The sequence below is a fragment of the Bufo gargarizans genome, chromosome 7 (genome assembly GCF_014858855.1).
Source record: "Bufo gargarizans isolate SCDJY-AF-19 chromosome 7, ASM1485885v1, whole genome shotgun sequence".
NCBI lineage: Eukaryota > Metazoa > Chordata > Amphibia > Anura > Bufonidae > Bufo > Bufo gargarizans.
In genome coordinates, this window is record NC_058086.1 from 145,037,108 (window position 1) to 145,060,664 (window position 23,557).

Sequence of the window (23,557 nt, forward strand, 5' to 3'; positions counted from 1 at the left end):
GGAGCGGTAGAATAGTGTGCCTACAGCAGGCAGGAGCCGTAGAATAGCGTGCCTACAGCAGGCAGGAGCAGTAGAATAGTGTGCCTACAGCAAGCAGGAGCGGTAGAATAGCGTGCCTACAGCAGGCAGGAGCCGTAGAATAGAGCGACTTCTTAAGAGTAATGGTGAAAGTGCTAGTGCTAGATATACCAGTGTGAAATAAATGACATTCCAACATAAATAGTTTTTGCCTATAAGCCCACACAAAATCTGATAGCACACAAACAACTCCAAACACAAGGCACTATGCCTAGTATGTGAACAGGGCTGAAAGAAGAAGTCAGAAAAATTTATGACATAACAACTAGCAGCGGTACTTACTGAGTCTGACGCATTTTGCAGTAATTAAAATCAATCGTTTATAGCACAAAAGTCATAAAAATTCCTCTGCTTATGCCAAAATTCAGACATCAATGTCTACCGCTATGATTGCTACTTTTCTATATCTCCAGTTCTAAGAACCTTCAAAAGGTTGGACAAAAGCGTTTGGACAAGACTGCAGGTTTAGGGGAAAAGAATGGATCCAATTCATATACAATCACACACACGAGGTAGGTCTAATGTCATCCAGGTAAAAAGTGGCATCGCTGTTTCTTCATAGACTGCCCTGGGATTGTTTTGGACAGCTGTTACGCCAACCGCATCATCAGAAGAAAGGTGCAGGATGGTGCAACCACTTTGGACCATAAAACACCCCCTGAATTTGGCCTTAGCTGACACACAATATTTAGAAAGACTGATGACTAATATAGAAGTAAAGCTGCATTAAACCTAAATTCTTATTCACTTTGAAGATCTGTGAAGCAGCAAAAATGTTACTTAGAAGTCCACGGAAATAAAAGCCTGCACACAACATGCCATGAGTAGAGAGATGATTCCAAGGGGTTCTCCGGGGAACATAGCCTTGAAAACCGGAGCCCTAGTCATCCAAGTTCCTAATATACTGACCATCATGAGACCAGACTGAACTTCTGCAGTCCTTACATTAGGCAGGCGAGTCCCATAGGTATTAAACCGCTACTTATGTGCCCAGTGAACCCCTTTCCTTGTTAGATAGCATTCTCGGCTCGGAGGAGCAGTCACACGTTGGGCATGCTTAAACTGGAGATTTATTTCCGTTCGCAGCCAACACTTCTGATGTCTCTTGCACTAGAGGAGGAGTTGGGTGCAAACTTGAAATCCCATCGAGTAGGTTCGCACAGATTTTTTTTGCAGGTTTTGAGGCACATTTTTCTGCAGGTTTTTCAGCCAAAGGCAGAAGTGGATCCAGCAAGAAGGAGAAGTAGAAGTCCTTCCTTTAGATTTCCAATTCCTTTCAAATTCACTTCTGACTTTGGCTGAAAAACCTGCAGGAAACCTCAGTGTGAACCTACCCTAAACAGTTTCCTTGACGCCAAAGCATGCAGAGGCCTCTTATCAGCAGCTGAGGCTTCCTCCCATTACTCAGGGCCGTGGCCATGCTCTGCCCATTTCCTTGGTGATCTCTGGGCAACACACACAAGCCAAGCAGCTTTCAAAGGAGCACCTTTACCTGCAGCTTCCTGATTAACGGACAGGATCGGCAAACATTCTGCACAATGAGACAGAGTGACACAAGGCTGCCTCTTCACGGCTCGTGATGACAGCTTTTCAGTTAGATCTCGACAACTCAATATTCAATCAGTGTGATTCCAGTCCAGAGGGCTGCGAGCTTCCATTAGATGGACTGGGCAGATGAGGGTTTCCACTTTGTTATGCAGAATTAACTACACTATCACAATTTTTTTTAAAGCTTTCTATTATACACATTTTTTCAATTTTGAAACAGTTTTAAAGAGCACCTATCAACAGGATCAACCCTATTGAACCAGTCATACTGCCTTGTAGGGTTGATCCTGTTGATTAAAATGATACCGGTTTGCATAAATAACAAAAGTCTTTTCTTTCTTAGGCCGCATGCACACGACAGTTGTTCAGGTCGGATGCGGATCCATTCACTTCAATGGGGCCGCAAAAGATGCGGACAGCACTCCGTACAGTATTAGAATGTATTGGCTCTGATGAGCCGAAGTTGTTGCTTTGCAAAGTCTCACGAGACTTTGCGCAATAACTTCATAAATTAATTTGTACTGTAAAAAAAAACATTTCCCGAACTTGGGTTCGCTAATCCCTACTTCTGACCACTGATTTGTCGACGGCTGTAGCCAAAAACTGCTGAACGTTGGTGGTGCTGGATGTCAGACCCCCAACAATCCGATATTGATGACCTATCTGGACTATCTGAGGAGTGGAAAATCCCTTCAATGCTGCTCACAGCTGAGAATGTGTTATCTGGTCTAGGTAATCTTAGGCAAAGTTCACACTAGTAATAAAGGGGTTGTCTGAGGTGTTTAAAAATTTGCCAAAGAGCAGGAAAATGTATAAAAAGTACCATTACTTACCCTGTAAATGGACTGGCACTCTAGCAGTGCATCATTCATGTGACCACTGCAGCCAATCACTGGCCTCAGTGGTCATATGCCTTTCATGCACAACTAACCATTGATTGGCTCATGTGAACAATGAATGTGATGTCACTACTGCAGGACCAGTGGGGAGCAGAGTGGCGGGACAAGGGTGAGCAATCCTATATTTTCTTAATACAGTTTTCAGACAATTTTTCGAAAATCTTGGACAACCCTTTTTGGATACGATATGTAAAATATCGGAAACTATCATCGATGGAAGCATTAGAGCAAACATGCAAATTAGGGAACCGTGCTGAATTATTCTCGGTTAATAACTCGTCTATCAGAGCAGAGACTCGGCTCTGTGTAGGTTATATGTCCCCTTTAAGATCAATGTAGTAAAACACCTCAAGGCAAAGACTGGACGACATTACCATTAGGATGCCTTCACACGCTGTGGAGTTTATGGCAGAAATTTGATTTTGAATGGGGCAGCAAGTGCATGGATTTCTGCAAGACGCAGTCAGCTGAATGGAACGGATTTTTAGCCGAGTAAATTTCTGCCACAAAATTTGCAACGTGTGAAGGCACCTGTCATGAAAGGGTGGGGAACAGTGCAGCCCTGTGCTCCACCCGCACCGCTAAGTGCAGGGGCCTAAACCAAAATGGGAAAATAGTAGTAAGACATAAAGAGGAGAAAACCGGACAGGCAAAACCAGGACCGGATCAGAATCTAAAATAGATACAAATACACAGAAAAGCGAGACAGGAGAAAACAGCAAGCAAAGGAGCGGTCACAAACTATCAGAGTTAATTACCAGGAGGTCACATCAGAGGCAATGCCAAAATAACAGGCAAAAGGTCAGTGATCCAGAGTAGCAAACACACAACTAGGTAGTAAGGCTTAGTAACCAATCACAGGCACCAGTGGTCAGCAGCCGCATGTTTAAATAGTCCTCCTCCGCCGGTACAGAGCCTGATTGGTCCAACGTCCTGGCTCCCTGAGGGGTCAAGCAGCCCCACTGTCAGCCATATTGCAGCCATACTTACCGTGGGAGCGGAGACAGGTAAGTACGTGATAGCACCCTTACTGTGGACACAACCTCACTGAAGCCTGGAGTATACACAGGCCGAAATGGAATGGAAGGGGTCATTGCTACAGTTTCGACAGCAGGTATACATCACATTTGATCATTCTAAAGGCGGCCATAAGCATTCAATAGCTGCCGGCTGAATGATACTTCTCTCCTGACTCCCTCCCGGCTTCCCCACACGCCTACATCCATGTTAGGCTCAGCAAATGTGTCTGTGTATTCTATGGGGAGAGCAGAGGAAGCTGCTGCCACAGAGGTATGGTGGTGGCTTATCTCCTGGGAGAACAAAAGAATCAGGCGAAAATTTTCATCCTCTGTCGAAGGAGAGTCAGGAGCTCCCCACACTTTAGAGTGTCGGCCATACCCGCCGTTCTCTGCAGGTTCGTCCAACGAAAGACTAATGTGTGTGGCCAGCTTCACAAGCCTAGTCTATATGAGGGTTATGACTAGAGGTGAGCTTCATATGTTACATCTGTTACATCAATACAATACTTCGGAATAATACTGTACGGAGATCCGTCTCCGTACAGTATTAGAAAGTATGGGCTCCAATGAGCCGAAGTTAGTTATTTGCAATGTCGCGTGGGACTTCGCTAAATAACTTCTGTAATTGATTTTTAAAGTGGAAAATCACTTTAAAACTGAACTCCGCTTTGGTACCGAAGTTATTCAACGAAGTCTCGCACGACTTCGCAAATAACTAACTTCAGCGCTTCGGAGCCCATACATTCTAATACTGTACAGAGACGGATCTCCGTACAGCATCAATCCGAAGTTTTGAACAAAGCGACTTTGGGTGTAACATTCGAAGGTCACTTCGCTCATCTCTAGTTATGACCAAATCTCGGACAACCCCTTTCAGGGATTTAGTACATTTATAAGGTGCACCAATTCCCGTACAGTCACTAGCATCTAATGTCACCGAAGCCAGAAAGGAAGCTTTTACATGTGGCAATTATGTCCTATGTCACAATGAATTTATAGGTCCTCATAAATATTGTCTCAGCCTACATAATGCACGTCTCCGCTCGGTGTAGGTTCAACGTGACCTTAAAGATCAATGTAATAAAAGCACTAAAAAGGAATTCTGGCCTCGTCAGTGAGCACTGCAACGCTTTCATTTATTAAAGGAGCTGTCCACGATTAGAAAAAACATGGCTGCTTTCTTCCAGAAACAGCACCATACCTGCCCAGCTTCACTGAAGTAAATGAGGCTGAGCTGTAATACCACACACATCCTGCAGACAGGTGTGGTGCTGTTTCTGGCAAAAGCAGCCATTGTTTTCTAACCCTAGAGAACCCCTCTATACCCGCGACTTATATAATCTCCTGAATTCTTGACGCATATAAAGAAACAGTCAGGTTTTTTTCATGCAGTTTTGGAAGCCAAAATCAGGAGTGGATCATAAAAGGAGAAAGCGTGGTGGAAAATGCTGGCCTTGGGATTTTTCCTTTTTTTCCCTCCAAGTATAAACTAAATAAATCGGCCCAGATTTACTAATATGTCTGCACAACAAATATGCAGGGCGGGGCTTAGCAGAAAGAGGGTGGGGCTTCATCAGAAAAAGGGGCCTAAGGTGTGTCATTTTGCTCCAAAATTGTCCCACAATTCTGGCGTAAAAATCTGTCTGAAACTACGCTAATAGGGTCTATAGTTATAATCCAGCCTGAACTTCGCTATAGATGTGGTGCAGGTTACACCATCTTTACCGTAAAATAGACTAGGCTGCGCTAAAGCCCGCCCATCAGTGCCAGTGACATCACTGGGAACACTGCTAGGCAGAAGTCTCTGCCTAGCAGTGTTAAAAATATAAACAAACAGCCCTTGCCCTGCGCAATACAGCGCAGGGCAAGGGAGAGCATCGGGCATGAAATCAGGGGCTGAGTCGGGGACGGAGGAGATATGCCTGGGTTCACCTCCTGAACCCGGACAACCCCTTTAATTTAACACTCATCGGGCAATCGTTTGAATTTGAAAAAAATTGGATCGCAACTCAGATGATGGCAGTGTTTGGTATAGGCGAGTACAGCTCCTCCATAGTAACACGTGTGTTGTTCTCTGACCGTTTGTATACAGCCAAACCAGTAATTCATGCTAATTACTGGTGGGCGTTGTAATTATCCAATTATGATCCCAGATACAGAAGCCTTACATACAAGGGGCCTTGAGGGAATGTTTGAGATATTGTGCCAACAACTAGAGTCCTTCAATACGGCAGATATTCTGCGATCAACGATAACAGCTTGTGGATCGGCACCGACTCGTCACCGGCATTTATATCCAGGAATTATCACTAGTTTTCATTTGTCGGGTACCAAAAACAAGCAATTTTAAGGGTACGGCCACACGGTCAGGTTTCCAGATGCAGTTTTGGAAGCCAAAATCAGAAGTGGCTCATAAAAGTCTAAAAAAGGACAGGTACAACTTCTCCTCTTTTTTGAATCCACCTCTGATTTTGGCTTCCAAAACCTGACCATGTGGCCGCAATGCGTCCACCTTCAAAGGAGCATATTCCTGTATGTCCGATAATCGGTGGCATGTATACATGGGGCAATGATTGGGCATTTATGTTCTGACAATTCTAAAGGAAGCCATCTCTTCAGACAACGCTCTTACAGATGGAGGCTTGTTTTCCTCCAAATATCGCAGCCTGGCGTGACTACTTTACAATGTGAAGAGGATGATATTTCTCAGTGTATGCAGTTTGCCTTGTAGCATCACGGTGGTCTGACGGCCCACTGTTCCCGTACCACTGCTCTGTTCCCGGCCACTTCCATTCCCTGCAGGATTGGAAGACCGGAAGTGGTTCAGTTCCATGACCACTGCAGCCAATCACTAGCCTCAGAGGTTACATGTACTTGAATGGCATGTCACTAGCAGTCAGGCTGCAGTGGTCACAGGACCAAATGTCATTGACCGAAAATGGCTGGGAATAAGGCAGCACTATGACGGTGGGTCTGTGCAGAGCTGAGTGTACTTTTTTCTTTAACTGGGCCTCAGTTTCATCTATTGTCGGGTTGTTGGCTCCTAGGCCAGGCAACCACTTTAAGGAGTTTTCCCACACTCCCAAAAAAGGTGCAGCAGAGGTCACACATGTGCACTACCAGTCCAATCACTTTTTTACCACCTGGCTCTATCTCCTACACTCCCATAATGATAGAACAGAGGTAGCACATGTGCACTACCACACAATTCACTTCTCTAGCACTTGGCTCTATCTCCTACACTCTCAAAGATAGAACAGAGGTCACACATACGCACTACCAGTCCAATCACTATTCTAGCACTTGGCTCTATCTCCTACACTCCTATAAAGATAGAACAGAGGTCACATGTGTACTACCAGTCTATTCACTTCTCTAGCGCATGGCTCTATCTCATACACTCCCATAGAGATGGAGCGAAGGTCACACACGCACACTACGCAAAAAAAAATAGAAACTGTAAAAAAAACACCATTAGCAAAAAAAAAAACGCGTGGTCTCAGTTTCAAAATCCCCACAGACATTTAGCGAACATCTGGAGTATGCAAAAAAATACGCCAAAAAATAAGCGCAATAAAAACTGTGTGAATCCAGCCTAAGGAGCTAGCCACTGACATGGTGCAGATTCAGCACCAAAAAGCTGTGCAGACACTGCCTCCCATTGTGGTCAAAGGAAGGCCGCATCGCCATTCCTATCACCCTATGCTCAGTCATCGGTTGATCCTGATAGTTCCTGCACAGCAGATTGCCGTTTTCACAAAAATAATAACTATGGGGACAAGCAATAGCTAGCCCCCATACAGCGGAGGTGATAGCTGCGTGTAAATGCAGCCCTCATCTCCGCAGATGATCTGACAGATATCGGGAACGTCTGCTTCGTTCCGTTCTGTACGTGTAATAGGACTCTCAATTACAACATGCTTTGTAATGATCACCAGTGCGATCATCTCATGACCAGGACAGATTCTCACCCTATGGAAGTTAAAGGAAATGTGTCATCAGACTACGCAAATAACCGCATACAATCCATACGCAGGGTGTATTCGAAAACTGCAAGACTTCTCATGTACAATGACCAAACGTTATTTGTTGAAACCGGATTACCCCTTTAATCACTGCAAGCCACATATTAATACCCCCACATTGGGGGTCATTTACAACGCACCTGTACGCCAGAGACTTTTTAAACACCATGGCCCCTAAATTTAGATTTTTAATTTCTACTTCGCCCACGCCACTTTCTAAAAACAGCCCCCAGCACATTCACTATCATTTACGGCAGTTTAATTGCACCTTGTTATAAAATGAAAGCGTCACTAACCTTTCAACAAACTTCGGATCAAACATTCATTTCTTTGGGGCCGCAAAAAAATGCAGACAGCACACGGATGTGTCTGTCCCGCAAATTATAGAACTTGTCTATTTTGAGAACAAGAATAGGCATTTCTACTATTGCGCTTGCAAAAAAATGCAACATGTACACGGCCGGTATCTACATTTTTCGGATTAGCTGTTTGCAAACCTAAAAACACACACGGTCGTGTGCATGAGGCCTTGTAGGGCTACCTCATCTGAACGTAAGGATACATATCACTTAGAGATTCCTTAATTCATTCTGGAATAAAAGGAAAGATTTAAAATGGCCGCCAGCGACCGGTCCTAGAATGTGAGCAGGGCTGGTTGTCTCCACTTGCAGAGCTGCATAGGCAGGTGAGGTGGCGGGGGACTAATACACTCTCTGGCACTGGCATATACTACATATTGGTGAGTTTTCCTGTCAGGCTGCTCAGCCATGTTGGCATATTGTAGGCAGGATCGCATAATTATCCTCTGTTGTAGAGTAGCGCAGTGTGTAGTGAGGCCTCACCCCCCTAGGCAGCTCTGCAAGTGCTCTGCTCCCATTCTAGGACAGATCCATTTGAAATTTGTTCCAGGAGAAGTGCACCGAGGGTGGGCCCGAGCCATTCTGTACACTCCTTCTGCCAGCCCTTCCCTCTCCTTCATGACAGGGCCAGGCTCCTGTAAAGTCGTCTCACCTGGCCCTGTCAATCAAGGAGGAGAGGAGGGGCTGGCAGAAGAGGAGCAGGAGGAGCACCGGTGCACAGAATGACTTAGGCCCGCCCTCAGTGCACATAAATTCTCATCTGCATATGAATTTGAAGTACTTTTTCTCCAGCATTAAGCAATGGACCACTAAAAGAAAGTTATCGTTACATTCAGCTCAGCTAATCCTACAAGGCATGGTGTCTGGTTTATCAGTGAATTTCCTGGTGACACACTCCCTTTAAAGGGGTTGTCCAGGATAAGAAAAACATGACCATGAACCACCCCTGTCCGTGGGTTTTGTATGGCCTTGAAGCTCGGCTCCAGTGGAGTCAATGGGGTAAAGCTGCAATACTGCACACAACCTGTGGACAGCGGTGGTGATGTTCTTGTTTTTGGGAGAAAGCAGCCATGCTTTTCTGATCCTGGACATTCCCTTTAAAGGGGTTATCCCATGATTAATGTAAAACTAGTACATGACAAGCTCTTTCTAAAAAAGCTAGAACCAGCCCTGTACCTCCCATGGATCCAGAGATCTCCCCATTCATTGCTCTGCTGGATTTATATCAAGCTGACAGCTCAGGGGCGTGTCTTTTCTGCTGCAGCTCAGGGGGCGTGTCTTTTCTGCTGCAGCTCAGGGGGCGTGTCTTTTCTGCTGGAGTTCTCTCCCTATCACAGCTCAGGAGGCAGTTGAAAGATGAAACTGAGCATGTGCGACCATCTCAGTGAGCAGGACAAAGAAATAGAACAAACAGCAGGTGGCGCTATACAGATATATTTAATTGAATACCTCAGTGGCTATACAGAATTTTTAATTACACGCAATTACAAAAGTATCCAGATCCAGGTGATGGAGAACCCCTTTAAGACATGTGAAGCGAACTGAACTACTGCAGCTCCTTAGTTTACAATCTTTTGTAAAAGCATGATGTTACTACAGAACAGGGTTCTCCCTGAACAGGACGCTACGTCCGTACAGACGGCCCGGGCTATGCTATGCACTAACACACAGCTGATGGCTACGCAGAGAAGGCCTTATAAATAAGTAATAGCTCAGCCGCTCCATTAAATGGCTTCAGTCGCGCCATGTCAAGGAGAAAGGGGCACCTGCCAGGAGCCGGGGCAGGAGGGGTGCACATTCAGCAACATTTACTTGCTGCACAAGCAAGCTTGTTAAGAGATTCTGCTCGGATTTCACAGCCGCCATACAGACATGTCCTTTGTGCCGAGCACACGGATCTCGGGTTCCTTGCACAATCAGAATGAGACAAGGAGCGGTAGATTATTCAGTGGGGGAGGGGAGCACTAACACTGGCTCATTTAATTCTAAGAGAGCGGCCGCCTTAATGCCAGTTCATCTCCTGGATACTGACGGGCAGCCTCATAAATAGGAGAAGCCGCCCGCTGTACTGGCAGACAGGCCTCATCAGATCATGTCAGCGAACAGTGGACGAGGAGTTAGCAAAACCGCCGTCTCTGACATCTCAAGCGGCTAAATCTCCGCTCTTCACGCGGAGCTACATATCCCAAAAAGTTACAGCACCCATCATCTTTTCTGACTTGTAACACTTCTGGAGCACCTTTCTTTACCACTAGGTGTTGTGCCGTTCCTCTGTTATTCCCCTGGAAATGTATAAACAACCTGACAACAAGGTGTCACTTTGTCACGGGCAGGTGTCAGACACTGCCAGCAATGAATGGACAGTGACAGGGTGTGTAGGACCACTACTTCCCTTTGAAAGTGAAAGGGATGACAATTTATTCCAACATTTCTGGGAGGAATAACAGAGGAAGGACACCTCAACATTGTAAGATAAGAGGCTCAAGATCTTATGAGGAATACAAGTGTATACTACAACAGGCATCAGGAGAGATGATGGAGCCTGTTTAAAGGGTTTCTGTCACCAGATGTAACCCTATTAAACTAGCTGACATTAGCGATGTGCTGATATCAGCTGGACCTAACTAGTCTATTCCTACTTTTATCTATGAACCCGTTACTCCAGAAATATAACTTGTATAATATGCTAATTAGCCTCTAGGAGCGGGGGGGGGGGGGCATTGCCGCTGCTCCTAGAGGCTCCGTTCTCCCACCCTCTAGATTGACAGGGCCAGGCGGCAGCGTTGGTCTCCTACTGCCAGTCCTGTCTGCCGTGTAAATCTCGCGCCTGCGCCGTCCCGTTCAGTATTCGGTGCAGGCACAGTGAGTGAAGGGCGCTTGCCAGCTTCTTCACTGCGCCAAATACCAAACGGTGCAAGATTTCCCAAGCGCACAGGGCTGGCAATTGGAGGTGAAGGCTGCTTGCCCTGTCAATCTAGTGTAGCAGGGCGTGGCCAGAGGTGGGAGAACGGAGCCTCTAGGAGCAGCGGCAACGCCCCCCCTGCACCTAGAGGCTAATTAGCATATTATAAAAGTTATATTTCTGGAGTAACGGGGGCATAGATAAAAGTAAGAATAGGCTAGTTAGGGTCAGCTGACATCAGCACATCGCTAATGTCAGCTAGTTTAATAGGGTTACACCTGGTGACAGAAACCCTTTAAAGAGGAGCCGTTACCTCTCCTGACAAAAACAACTCTGCAGCATCTATTCTTATGACTATGATGGGCCATTCCTTTATTATTCCTGCTAAAAGTTATAAATGAATTACTGGCAGTTTTCAATGAAGGTCCAGCTGGGTGTTACCATTTTGGGGTGTGTTCTATCCAATCAGTACTGCCAGCGTCAGACTGTGCAGGGAAACACCCCCAACTGAAAACCCCCCCCATGCCCCGACCTTCATTGCCAATCGCTAGAAATGTATTCCTAACTTCTAGAAGGAATAATAACGGAATGACACATCATAGAGTCATAAGTATAGACGCTCCAGAATTATTATTACATGGCGGATGCAAGTAGTTATTAAACCAGACATGTCCAGGAGAGGTAACAGGGTCCTCTTTAAGAAGTCAGCGGTACTAATGTTGTAAGGCTACTTTCACACTAACGTTAATGTTTTCCGCTATTGAGATCCATCATAGGGTCTCAATACCGGAAAAAAAAAATAACATGTTTTGTCCCCATTCATGTTGTAGTTTTCTTTCCGTCCTGGGATGCGGAGCAAGATGGATCCGGCATGAGCTAATGCAAGTCAATGGGGACGGATCCGTTTTCTCTGACACAATAGAAAACGGATCCGTCCTCCATTGACTTTCAATGGAGTTCATGACGGATCCATCTTGGGAATGTTAAAGATAATACAACCGGATCCGTTCGTAATAGATGCAGGTGGTTATATTATCAGTAACGGAACCGTTTTTGCTGAGCCCCGCCGGATCCAGTAAATACGCCATCGTGAACGTAGCCTTACATCACCTTCCTTCCCTTTTAAAGGCATTATTAGGACTACAGCGTAGCTTCAGCGAACCCTCTGATCAACTTCTGCTCGGTGGAAAGGAAGAATCCAAGAAGCCATTGCATATTCGCTCACCTTGAGTTTCTTGTTGAGTTTGCAGCAGTATCTGTAGAGCAACGCAAGGTTCAAAGGCCCAAAATCTGCATAGAAGCTGAAAGAGATAAAACAGTGTTCAGACTACAGCGAGGTGGAGAGCCCGCGAGGCCGGTCACGCTGCAGGCGCCGATAAAGGGGTCTGATGCAGGACTATATAGGCCTTCTTTTAGATTTCCCATCCATTTGAATCCACTTCTGACTTTGGGTCGGAAAAAAATGGCAGTCATTTACAAACAGATATACGCCCCTTTTGGCGTATATCTGTCGCAGATTACAGCGCAATCTCCAACTTCTTCCCCTTTTCCACCGCTCACGCCGGGTCTAAAAAAGGGTGGGCCCATCTCATCTATCATTTTGTGCGCCTGTTTCAGGGGTAGGAAATTATCTAAATCTATGCCAGCAAGGGAGTTGGCGTAGATTTAGACAGGCGATGGATACGCCGCATCTGCCGCCAGCTAAAGGGGTGTAAGGACCAGCGCCTATACCTCGATTGTGGCATGACCTGAGCCAATCAAGGTTTAGAGAAATGATCTGTACCTCTCCCAACATGAGGTCGTGGCTTCACTGGAAGGGGGCTGTCCCAATATGCAGCATTTAGCGCCAAAATTGCGCCTTAATTCTGGTGTATATGTCTGCATTAGTAACGACTTGCATTCACCATGTAATAATTCTGAAGCAACTGTTCTTACAGCTCTATGTTGTGCCGTCCCTTTATTATTCCTGTTAAAAGTTCTGAATGAATTACTAGCTGTCTGCAATGAAGGTCCAGATGGATGTTACCAGTTGGGGGGGGGGGGGGGGGAGGGGGGGGTCTCTGCAAAGTCTAATATTGGCAGCAGTGATTGACTAGTGTCAGACTGTGCAGGAACACACCACGAACTGGTAACACCCATCTGGACCGTCAATGCAAACTGCTAGCAATTCCTAACTTTTAGCAGGAATAATAAAGCAATGGCACATCATAGAATCATAAGAATAGATGCTGCAGAATTGTTATTACATGGGGGATAAGTCCTCCGTATCACACGTGTCAGAGGAGAGACTGACCCTCTAATGTGTATGGGGGCCTACTGACAGCAGACGTCCAGGGTGAAGGATCAGGCTGCTGGACGTCAACATGCCCATTCTTTTTTTCTTGTGAGATGAATCAACACCAGAGGTGTCTGGAAGTGGCTTCCTATTGTGGAAACAAGCATGCATGTGTATGGTGGGCCGGGAAGAGCTGCCGGTCGTGTAGGTTGGCGGCACATCCCCTGCGTACATGGGGAGAACCGCTGCTGACAAGAGGATTGGTATGCTGCCATAAAGGGTTCTATTACATTAGTGGCAATTGCTTGAAGAGAAAATGTATCAACGTCATAATTCTGTAATATTAATAAGAAAAACAATATAATAATGATACATTGATATAAATAATACGCTGCTACATTCTCATGTACTGCAAAGTCCATAGGAGGAGATCGGACACAGATAAGGAAGGGAGGGATGTGTAATCAGGAATCAGAGGAAGTGGAAGAGAGGAAATCTGACATGGTGGGGGGGGGGGGGGGCGCGCCGGACCTACGGTGTGGTTTGGTCAGCTCCCTTTGGTTACGGCACATAATGACATGAAGACATACCGTACGGTGACACATGTACACAATGACGGCACATACAAAGGGCTCACCATCGGCCCACATTTATTACTACAAGCAGCTAGTTATAGAGGCAACTATAAGATGCCTATACAGCATTAAACTAGATTAAATCTGTGCTCCACTAGGCAGCTCCTTGCAGTATGGAGGCTGTGCCTGGAATCCAGCTAAAAAGGACAGTATGAGCACATTACTGGAATTGTTCTCAGCAATGTGATTTGCAGCTGACTCCACAATGCTCCCCCAAATTGCCCTTTTAGAGTGGCACAATATACGGTCCCTAAACTCTGGCTCCGGAAGCTGAGCTATATAGCAACAGCACTTAATGGTTTATGAGCATCTTAACAAGAACTTCCCCTCGTTTATGGTCGAGACATTAAAGGGAAGCTGTCACCAGCGACCTCCCTACCGGGCTGTTTGGATAGACACATGGCTGGGGTTCACCTGATTGAAGCTTTGGTTTTCTTTTGTTGATCCGAGGCCCTGTTCCGGAGTTATGATATATATTTTTTATATGCAATTTAGACCCTTGGTGCAATGAGGGTGTCACTGTTGCTCTTAGTGCACCCAAGCTCCTCTCCTTTCTGTGGCCAGTCTGTGCTTTGATTGACAGGCCAGGCAGCGGTAATGCAGCCAGGGAGGGGCTGGCTACAGAAAGGAGTGGAGCTTGGAGGAAACAAGAGCAAAGTTGACGCCCTAAGCATAGCTATGTGTGCTTTTATTGTGTAAAAAAAAGATTTGATACATATGCATACATGAGTCAGGGATACATGAGTCAGGGACACATGAGTCAGGGACAGGACTCACCTCAGGTTAATTTGCATAGGCTTCAAATCAGTTTTTTTACACAATAAAAGCACACAGAGCTATGGGGACTGGGTATTGCGGATATGCTAGCGGCCAACTAGCAACCCATGTCCTCAGCTCTATACACAAAATCCCAGTGACAGGTTCCCTTTAACACAAGTGTGAAAGTACCCTAAGGCCCCCTTCACATGGGCATCATGGGTGAGGGGCAGATGCATTCAGGGTGCATTGCGGGAAACTCGCACGAGTAGGCAGGCAATTTCAGTCAGTTTTGTCTGCTATTGCATTCCGATGTTCAGTTTTTTCTGCGCGAGTCCAATGCGTTTTGCACGCGCGTAAGAAAAAAACTGAATGTGCTACCCAGACCCGAACTTCTTCACTGAAGTTCAGGTTAGGTGTTCTATTCATTTTATTATTTTCCCTTATAAACATGGTTATAAAGGAAAATAATTGCATTCTTAATACAGAATGCTAAGTATAATGTCAATTGAGGGTTAAAAAAATAATAAAAACATAACTCACCTCATCCTGTTGTTCGCACAGCCGGCATCGTCTTCTTTATTATTCTTTCAGGACCTGCAAAAGGACCTTTGATGACGTAATCGCGCTCACCACGTGGTGAGTGTGGTGACGTCAGCGCAGGTCCTACTGAATGAAGATAGAAGATCCTTCTATCCTCATTCAGCAGGACCTGCGCTGACGTCACCACACTCACCACGTGGTGAGCGCGATTACATCAAAGGTCCGTTTGCAGGTCCTGAAAGAATAAGAAAGAAGACGATGCCGGCTGTGCGAACAACAGGATGAGGTGAGTTATGTTTTTATTATTTTTTAACCCTCAATTGACATTATACTTAGCATTCTGTATTAAGAATGCAATTATTTTCCTGAAAGAAGAAGAAAGAAGACGATACCGGCTGCGCAAACAAGAGGATGAGGTGAGTTAATTCTATTTTTTTTTTTAACCCCTCCATCCCTAATTTACTAAGCATTCTGTATTAAGAATGCTATTATTTTCCCTTATAACCATGTTATAAGGCAAAATAATACAGTGATTAGACTTTAATGGGGTCGCTCATCCCTATCGTCTCCTAGCAACCATGCGTGAAAATCGCACCGCATCCACACTTGTTTGTGGATGCTATGCGTTTTTTTATGCAGACCCATTCTGCAATTTTCACGCAACACACAAGTGATGCGTGAAAATCACCGCTCATCTGAACAGCTCCACTGACATCAACAGGTCCGGATTCAGTGCGGGTGCAATGCGTTCACCTCACAAATTGCACCCGCGTGGAATCCTCGCCCCTGTGAAAGGGGCCTAACCCAAACTTCAGTGACTGAAGAAGTCCGGGTTCGGGTCTGGGTACCACATTCAGTTTTTTATCACGCGCCTGCAAAACGCATTGCACCCGCGCAATAAAAACTGAACAACCTAACGCAATTGCAGTCAAAACTGACTGAAATTGCGTGCGCACGCGCGTGGGTTTCCTGCAATGCACACTCGACGCATCCGGAGCAAATCCGGGACGCCCGTGTGAAAGAGGCCTAAATCTTTAGATCCCTGGTCACACCATTTATGACTGGTTCTTGGGGCTCGGGTAGCACTACGCTGGAGCAGTAAGCTGGCGGTATGGGATATTTTTTCAGTTTCCTATGCGAGTTATTTCAGAATACCAGTAAATACATAAATCAGCTCATGCTTAAAAAATAACAGCTAAAAAAAAATGAAATTTTAATCAGTCAGCCACAACTCATCCCCTTGACACCAGACAATAAAAGACAACTTAATTATACGGTTTCGGATTCCTTCACACCACTGCTTTTAAGGTGTGGGTGTAAACTGTTTAATATAAAAGTGTTCCCGAGTGGAATCAATGCTAAACATATAATAAAATGTAATACACTGTAAAAAGAGATGGACATACCAGATGTGCAACGGGGCGGAGGGCTCAATGCAACCTTAAAGGGGTTATCCAACCCTGAACCCCCCCCCCCCCCACACACACACACAATGCCCGGAACCACCATACTGACAATACTCACCTGGTCCCCAAAGCCGGTTTCCTTCCGGATCGCTCTACGGCCGTCTTTGCATCTCGCGTGCAGATAAAACCATCCGTCAAGGTCAGTATTGTCAGTATGGTGGGTCCGGCCATTGTGAGGAGGTTGTTCAGGGTTGGTTAACCCCTTTAAAGGGGCTTTCTGAGATGTCTTAACTGCCCGCGCCATCAGCCCTCACAGTAGTGCTGCAGCCTTCTCTCAGCTTTGCCTACGCCATGTGATGTCACCTTCATTGGTCACATGACTGACGCAAAGCTCAGCCCCGCTAAAGTGATACCAAGCACAACCAGTATCAAATGGACGGCGCTGTGCTTGGCGAGCAGAGAGAAGGCCGTGGCACTACTGTGAGCACCGATGCCTTCTCGAACAGCTGATCAGTGGGGTCCCGGATGTCGGACCCCCACAGACCAGATACTGATGACCTGTCCATAGGATAAGCCACAAGTATAAAAGTCTCGGAAAACCCTTTTAAAGAGGTTCAATTAGAACAGGTGAAGATAAAAATGTTACTACAGAAAAAGGCCTCTGTCTCCACTTATCAGACTACATTCCTAGTCCGCCTGCCTTCTGCACTGATCACACACGGTCACCTCAGTGGTAAAATCCATCATCAGTGAAGATGGATTAGCAACTCCCTGAGAGATCTGGTTACAACTGCAGCCCACAGAGAAGGAGCTTTTGGAGAGAGACAGAGAGACACACACAGATGCTGCAGCAGCATTTAGTAAGTTTCTATCCCACCCTAGTGCGAGTGCAAAACGCATTACAATGTTTTGCACTCGCATGGAAAAATAGCGCGTGTTCCTGCAACGCACCCACACATTTTCCCGCATGGTCTGTGTGAAAGGGGCCTTACAAAGACAGAGCTGCAGCAGAAAGGACACACCCCTGAGCTGTGATAGAGACAGAGCTGCAGCAGAAAGGTCACACCAACTGAGCTGTGGCAGTGAGAAACTGCAGCAGAAAGGGCATACCCCCTGGGTTCCTAGCTTGAAATAAATCCAGCAGATCAGTTGAAGCAATGAATGGGGAGATCTCTGGATCCATGTGAGGTACAGGACTAGTTCTAGCTTTGTCATGTACTATATGATGCCCGATTTTCATTTTTTACATTAAAGCCTCTTGCACACGACCGTATGGCTTTTTATTTTGCAGTCCGTTTTAAATAGATCCGTTTTTCCGTTCAGTCGTTTTTCCGTTTCCGGAAGCATGGCATATACAGTAATTACATAGAAAAATTGCTCTCTATTCAGAATGCATGGGGATAATCCTGATCAGTTCTTTTCCGGTATAGAGCCCCTGTGACAGAACTCTATGCCGGAAAAGAAAAAAGTGTGAAAGTGCCGGATCCGGCTCACAAATGCTTTCAGTCAGCGGCAGATCAGCGGATCCAGCGGCCAGTTCGACGACAGAGTGCCGCAAGTGTGAAAGTAGCCCAACTCAGTAGCTATTCTAAATTTTTTATGACATGCAATTACAAAAATATTCAGATCCAGGGGCTGGTTTGAAAACTGTTGAATATTTTTTGTGGGAACACCCCTTTAATCCTTGTATATCCTAACTATACATGACAGCGTGCCATTTCTACAGTTCCCAATTACGAGACTTTTGACGACTACGTATTATTATACCCCAAACACTTTATCTGCTCCTATGGTTTCCTTTTCTTTGTCCCCTATTTACTAGAGTAATGTTCTCCGCTTCTAATTTCGGGGGTGGGGTGAACAATGAAGGTACAGCCAGACCCTTCTGAATGAACAATGGTGAGGCCCCTTTTCGGAGAAGTAGGTCAGGGCTGCGTGACCACTTCTTCACTAGAGCGGAGACTCACGCTGCCTCTGAAGCGCTAGATCCGAGTCTTTACCCAGTTTCCACTGCCGAGTCTCCTTCTCGTCACCTCCAGCCATATAAAGAACTGCAATCCTTTAGACTTTATCACAAAGCACACTGAATATAAAAGGTGGGGTTCCCCTACAATCTGTCTTCTCCCAGGAGGCACTCGTCTGTCCAACCATCTAATACTAGACAAAGTGTTAGGCTCAAATCACACATGATGACATTTGGATGCAGATTTCGTTGGAGCAGCTTTTTGAGCCAAACAATAGAGGGGAGAAGTACAAGGTTATGTTTACAGGGCAGATTACAATCCGACCTGTATTTTCCGAGGCTCTCTACCACTGACGTGCCGTTGTTCGCAGTCTGCACTGCCAAGAATTAGCTTCATTGTCCTTGGATGGGGCCAGTCCTCACGGCAGCCTTTTACCCTTTATAGATAGCAATCTATAATCGACAAGCTTCTCTTGTAATAGCCCTGAGTTACAACCTTTATTTCAGACCAGAGCTGAATTCAGACGGTTGTCATTGGAAACAGTCAACAAGCTTGTCAACACACACACTCTTCCAACAGCTTAGCCGAGCTCCTATATTGCGGAGAGAGCTTGTTTATACTGCCGAAAGTGAAAATGGCCCTTTTCCGAAATGCAAATACCAAAACAAACTTGGTGGAGACAGCAGGGAACGCAGGGAGGTTTCAGCTCTGAAGCCTGCACAATGGTGAATGCAGCTCTTACAAGATCCAGGCTGTAACTTGTAATCAGTACAATGTACTTGCAAAACAGTACAGCAGTTTTTTTTTATATAAACTGTGTTCAAAGAAGCACATACTCCTTAAACTTAAAACCCCTTTAATACTCCAAGAAATGTAGTAAAGAGTAACAGGAATAAGACTTTAAAAGGGTTTATGAAAGCTTAATATGGATGTCCTGAAGGCCAAGTCATCAATATCTGATCAGTGCGGATTGGACTCCCGGCACCACGCCAATCAGCTGTGGGCTCCGGTGGGCGCTGCGGCCTCTTCCTAGACCAGTGATGTCATGCTCATCGGTCACGAGGAATCAGTGCCATTCAAGTGAATGAGATTGGGCTGTAATACCAAGCACAGCCACTATATAATGGATGGCGCTGTGCTTAGTATGCTGGGGGCGAGGCCACAGAGTTCTCTGGAGAGCCACAGCCTCTTCAAACAGCTAACTGGTGATGGTCACGGATGGCAGAACCCCCCCACCAATCAGATATGGATAACTCCTTTAACTGATTCCCAGCCACTGCTGTGCAGGTGCTGCTCTCCACTTTCTGGTACTATTCTGATGCACAGGAAGCAGCTGGAAATGCCTGCTCAGCCAATCGCTGGCCCAGGCCGGTCACCACTGTGGTCACTGGGGCATCTCCAATCATTTCCTGTGTGTTGGACCAGGAAGTGGAGAGCAGTGGGAATCAGAGCAGCGTCGCAATGGCAGAAGCGGAGAATCGGTGAGGGTGAGTAATGCTTATTTTTAATCCACTCTGCCTGTTTTTAAAATGGAGAAAAATGCTATTACGACATTTTTCGTTGCAACTGGCATATATAGGCCACCTTCGCCAGTTTTTAAAAGGGGGCAGGATGTGGGCAAGGCCGTCACCACAGGTTCATTCATAAAAACTGGCGTAAATAAATGGCTGAACTGTACGGCAGCTGTGGTTTTCAGCCTCCCCGCACGGACTGCCGGAGGAGGCATTTCAGTTATGCTCCTTGACATGCCTCTCCGGCAGTGCAGGCCCCATCCACCCGGTCCTGATAAATTAGGGTCAATATCAGGGATCAGCAACGTTTGCCACTCCAGCTGCTGTGAAACTACAACTCCCAGCATGCACACTTCTTCAACTGAAAGGAGGATTCTGGGAGCTGCAGTTTCATAACAGCTGGAGTGCCGGTGGTTGCTGATCCCTGGCCTACGTTATATGTTCATTTTAGCAGTAGGTGAAGTCCCCCCAACACATCCGGTACCTGATGTGATTGGAGAGAAGACATAGAAAGGAGCCGTACTTACTTCTCATACACCAGCTCCTCGTCAGTACAGAAGTAGTGCGTGTTTATGGTACTTTTTGGTTTGTTCCTCAAGGTTGCAAAGTACAAGCGATCTGGAAAGAAGAATGAACATGGCTCAGTGCTGGCTTAGTTCCCCGTTCCATAGTAGTGTCATCAGACAAGGCCGTGGTCACTGCTGCAGAAAGGACACGTCCCTGATCAACCGTTACTAACAATATCAGACTGTGAATGGCACCCATTTCAGAAGATCACCCCAATCCAGACCAGACTTCCCACGGCACATTATCAAATCTACCATATTTTATGCAGATTGGCCATTTTCTTTAAGAAGACCCCCCTCCATCCTAGAAGACCACAAGTCAATGCAATTTTGGGTGGTCATCTCAAAGACGATTTATTGCATTTAAGAAACGCCTTTACTGAACTCTTCTGTATTATAAACTAGATTGTGAATCTGTTCCTTCAAGATGGATACTTTCTTGGCTATCTGATAAATACTGTATATGGGGTGATCCATTAGATCTCAGCTGACTGACCATCTTATGGGGGCCCCGGACTCTACCTGACCGCTGACACTGGAGGAGATAAGGACCTGGCACGTAGGATTTCAACTGCCTGATCCTCTTGCTGGATGTGTCTGGCAGCAGCTTTCTCCCCACTCACTACATATGCATGGTCGGCTAAGCCAAGCATGCATGTGTATGGGAGGATCGGGAGAGACGGGCAATTATCTCAGGGGTGTTGCTGGACTTACCGGTAGGTGCTTGTGTCAAGCCTCTACATTTCATGACATCTTTGTACCATTTTCCACACTTTGATGCTTTAAGAGGTTATCAGAGACTAAAAAATGCCCCCCCCATATGCCCGGGTCCCTCACATTGAATATACTTACACCTGGCTCCCGGTGCCCGCACCGCCGCAGCTGCTTCTCCCTGTGCACGAATGAAAACATCCAGTGTCGGGGGGAGAAGCCAATGGCAGGTGGGGACAGGACGAGCCTCCCTAGTATCGCGGGTGACGCTAGGGAGGCTCATCCCTGTCACCACCTGTAAACCCTCCCCCCCCCCCCCTTCCCGTCACTGGATGTTTTCATCCAAGCACAGCTGCGTCGGTGCATGAACCAGGGGCGGCGCGGGGAGCCAGGTAAGTAGATTCAGTGTGAGGGGCCTGGGCAAGGACCTGTCAGCTGATAATCATTTCTTATATCTCTGTGTTGTGCCATTCCGATATTATTCCTACCAGAAGTTTATTAATGAATTTCCTAAAGTCTACAGTAAAGTTGTAAACATGCACCCCCAACTAGTTACACCCTTCTGGACCTTCACTGCAAACTGTTAGTCATTCATCCATAACTTCCAGCAGGAATACTAAAGGAATGGAACTACAAAGAGTCCTAAAAGTAGATGCTCCAGAACTATGACAACTCCAGCAGAGGAACATCCGCTCTCCGACTACCAAGGGATCTGGTGGTCACTTTCTGGCACAAATGTCCTGCATGCGTGACTTATTATCCGAAAGCTGGCATTTCTTCTGGAACGGGAACAGATCCCCGTTGGATCCCACTCTTGTCAATGGGATCCCAGCACAGCATTATTTGGCTACGCCGCATACGGTGACCTCCGGCAGGACACAGCCTTACTACAGATGTGAGGAGAGGGGACGTGTCCTCTGCGAGCCCTGAAATCTTCATGTGTATGGGCGTCCTCACGCTGTGGATCACTACTATTCCCCCTGAGGCCTCAGTCTGTCTGTGTACTGCTATCTAGTGTGACCGGGGTGAGCGTCGTGAGGCTGCTCTTGTGAAACACTCGAGTGTGTGGTTACTATGGGGACAGAGAACGTATCACCACAAAGACACACAACCTAGGAAGCGGCCGAGGAACAATGCTCCCGAATAGTGATCAGCCGACTTGTTTTTTTAAAGTTCGGCGTCCAAAGTTCAGGTTGGGGTTCTCGAAGAATCCTGTTATGGTCCGTTGTGGCAGAATCCATAACGGGATCCTTCAATAACCCGAACTCTGGACGCAGAACTTAAAACACAAGTTCCGAAATCAGGTTCTGGAAGTCAGAAAGAAGACTCTGCACTAATATATATATACACACACCCCTAAAATACAAGCTTCTAGTTATATATACACCCAAAATAGTGTCCGATATCACTTCATCTCAGACAGGGAGAGATCGCACCAGATTTGATACAATAATCTATGGCATGAAATAAAGGGGTCCCCAATAATAAAACACAAATCCTAAGTTATGAAATGCTATGGGGTGAAGCATCGGACCAGGACAAATCCCTGATAGACTGTCAGCTCTTGGGGGCAGAGTCCTCAGCCCTACTGATGTGGCTGGTAGGTGCACCCTGTGATGGGGCAGCGCTGCGGAATATGTCAGCGCTATAGACTTACAGAGCATCATTCTTATTTCCAGCAATGATGATCAGAAAGGACCCGAGGAGCGGAGACCAGTCTAAGTTCTGATAACTTCTAGGAGGCTGCATCTGGGACAGTCCCCTCCTATGGAGAAGTATCAGCTCCAGATACCCACAGGTGTGTGTGCGCCATAGATCTCGGAATCTGTACGTACACGCTGTACAGTCATTCTGAAGGAGACGCACGGCCGCGGTGCAGTGTGCACGGTGTCTTACCCTTGATAATCTCCGCTGCGCTGATCAGCTCCTGGTTCTCCATCCCCATATCACAGGGAGAGCGCCGCTCGCTCTGGCATCGCCCCCGGTAATCCTCTTGTCCGGTCCCCTCTCACATTACTCTTCCCGTCTTGCCCCAGTGCTGTCAGCCTCTCCCCCAGCCCCAGCTCTGTGCCCGCTCTCTTAAAGTCGCACGTCTTGGTAACCGCCAGCCAATCCGCGGCCGGCCTCCGTTACTAAGGCTTTGTGTCTCCCGGCCAATCAGGGTGCAGGAAGGAGCTTAACCCTTGTCGTGTCTGAGCACTGCTGACAGGAGGAGGCGAAGCCGTGGCTTTACTCCCGCTGGTGTGTAGTAGAAACGCAATCCGGGGGCCGTTCCGGGGGCCCTCCTGCTCACACAGTGGACTGCGGTTCTTTTTGTCCACTGTTTCACGAGGTAGAATAATAAACTGGTACAAGAAGTG

At 46.5% G+C, this 23,557-nt stretch overlaps 1 protein-coding gene across 2 annotated transcripts in view; it reads right to left on the bottom strand.

The window, feature by feature from the left end:
• CDC14A (cell division cycle 14A) overlaps positions 1-23,257 on the bottom strand; it is a 94,149-nt gene extending 70,892 nt beyond the window's left edge. For both annotated transcript variants that reach the window (XM_044300796.1, XM_044300795.1), the window contains exons 1-3: positions 23,094-23,257; positions 20,448-20,538; positions 12,056-12,131 (exon numbers count right to left, since the gene is read on the bottom strand). In XM_044300796.1, the coding sequence (XP_044156731.1) occupies positions 12,056-12,131; positions 20,448-20,538; positions 23,094-23,142 (216 nt within the window). In that variant the 5' untranslated portion in view covers positions 23,143-23,257. The remainder of the gene's footprint in view (positions 1-12,055; positions 12,132-20,447; positions 20,539-23,093) is intronic.
• Positions 23,258-23,557: the final 300 nt, after the last annotated feature.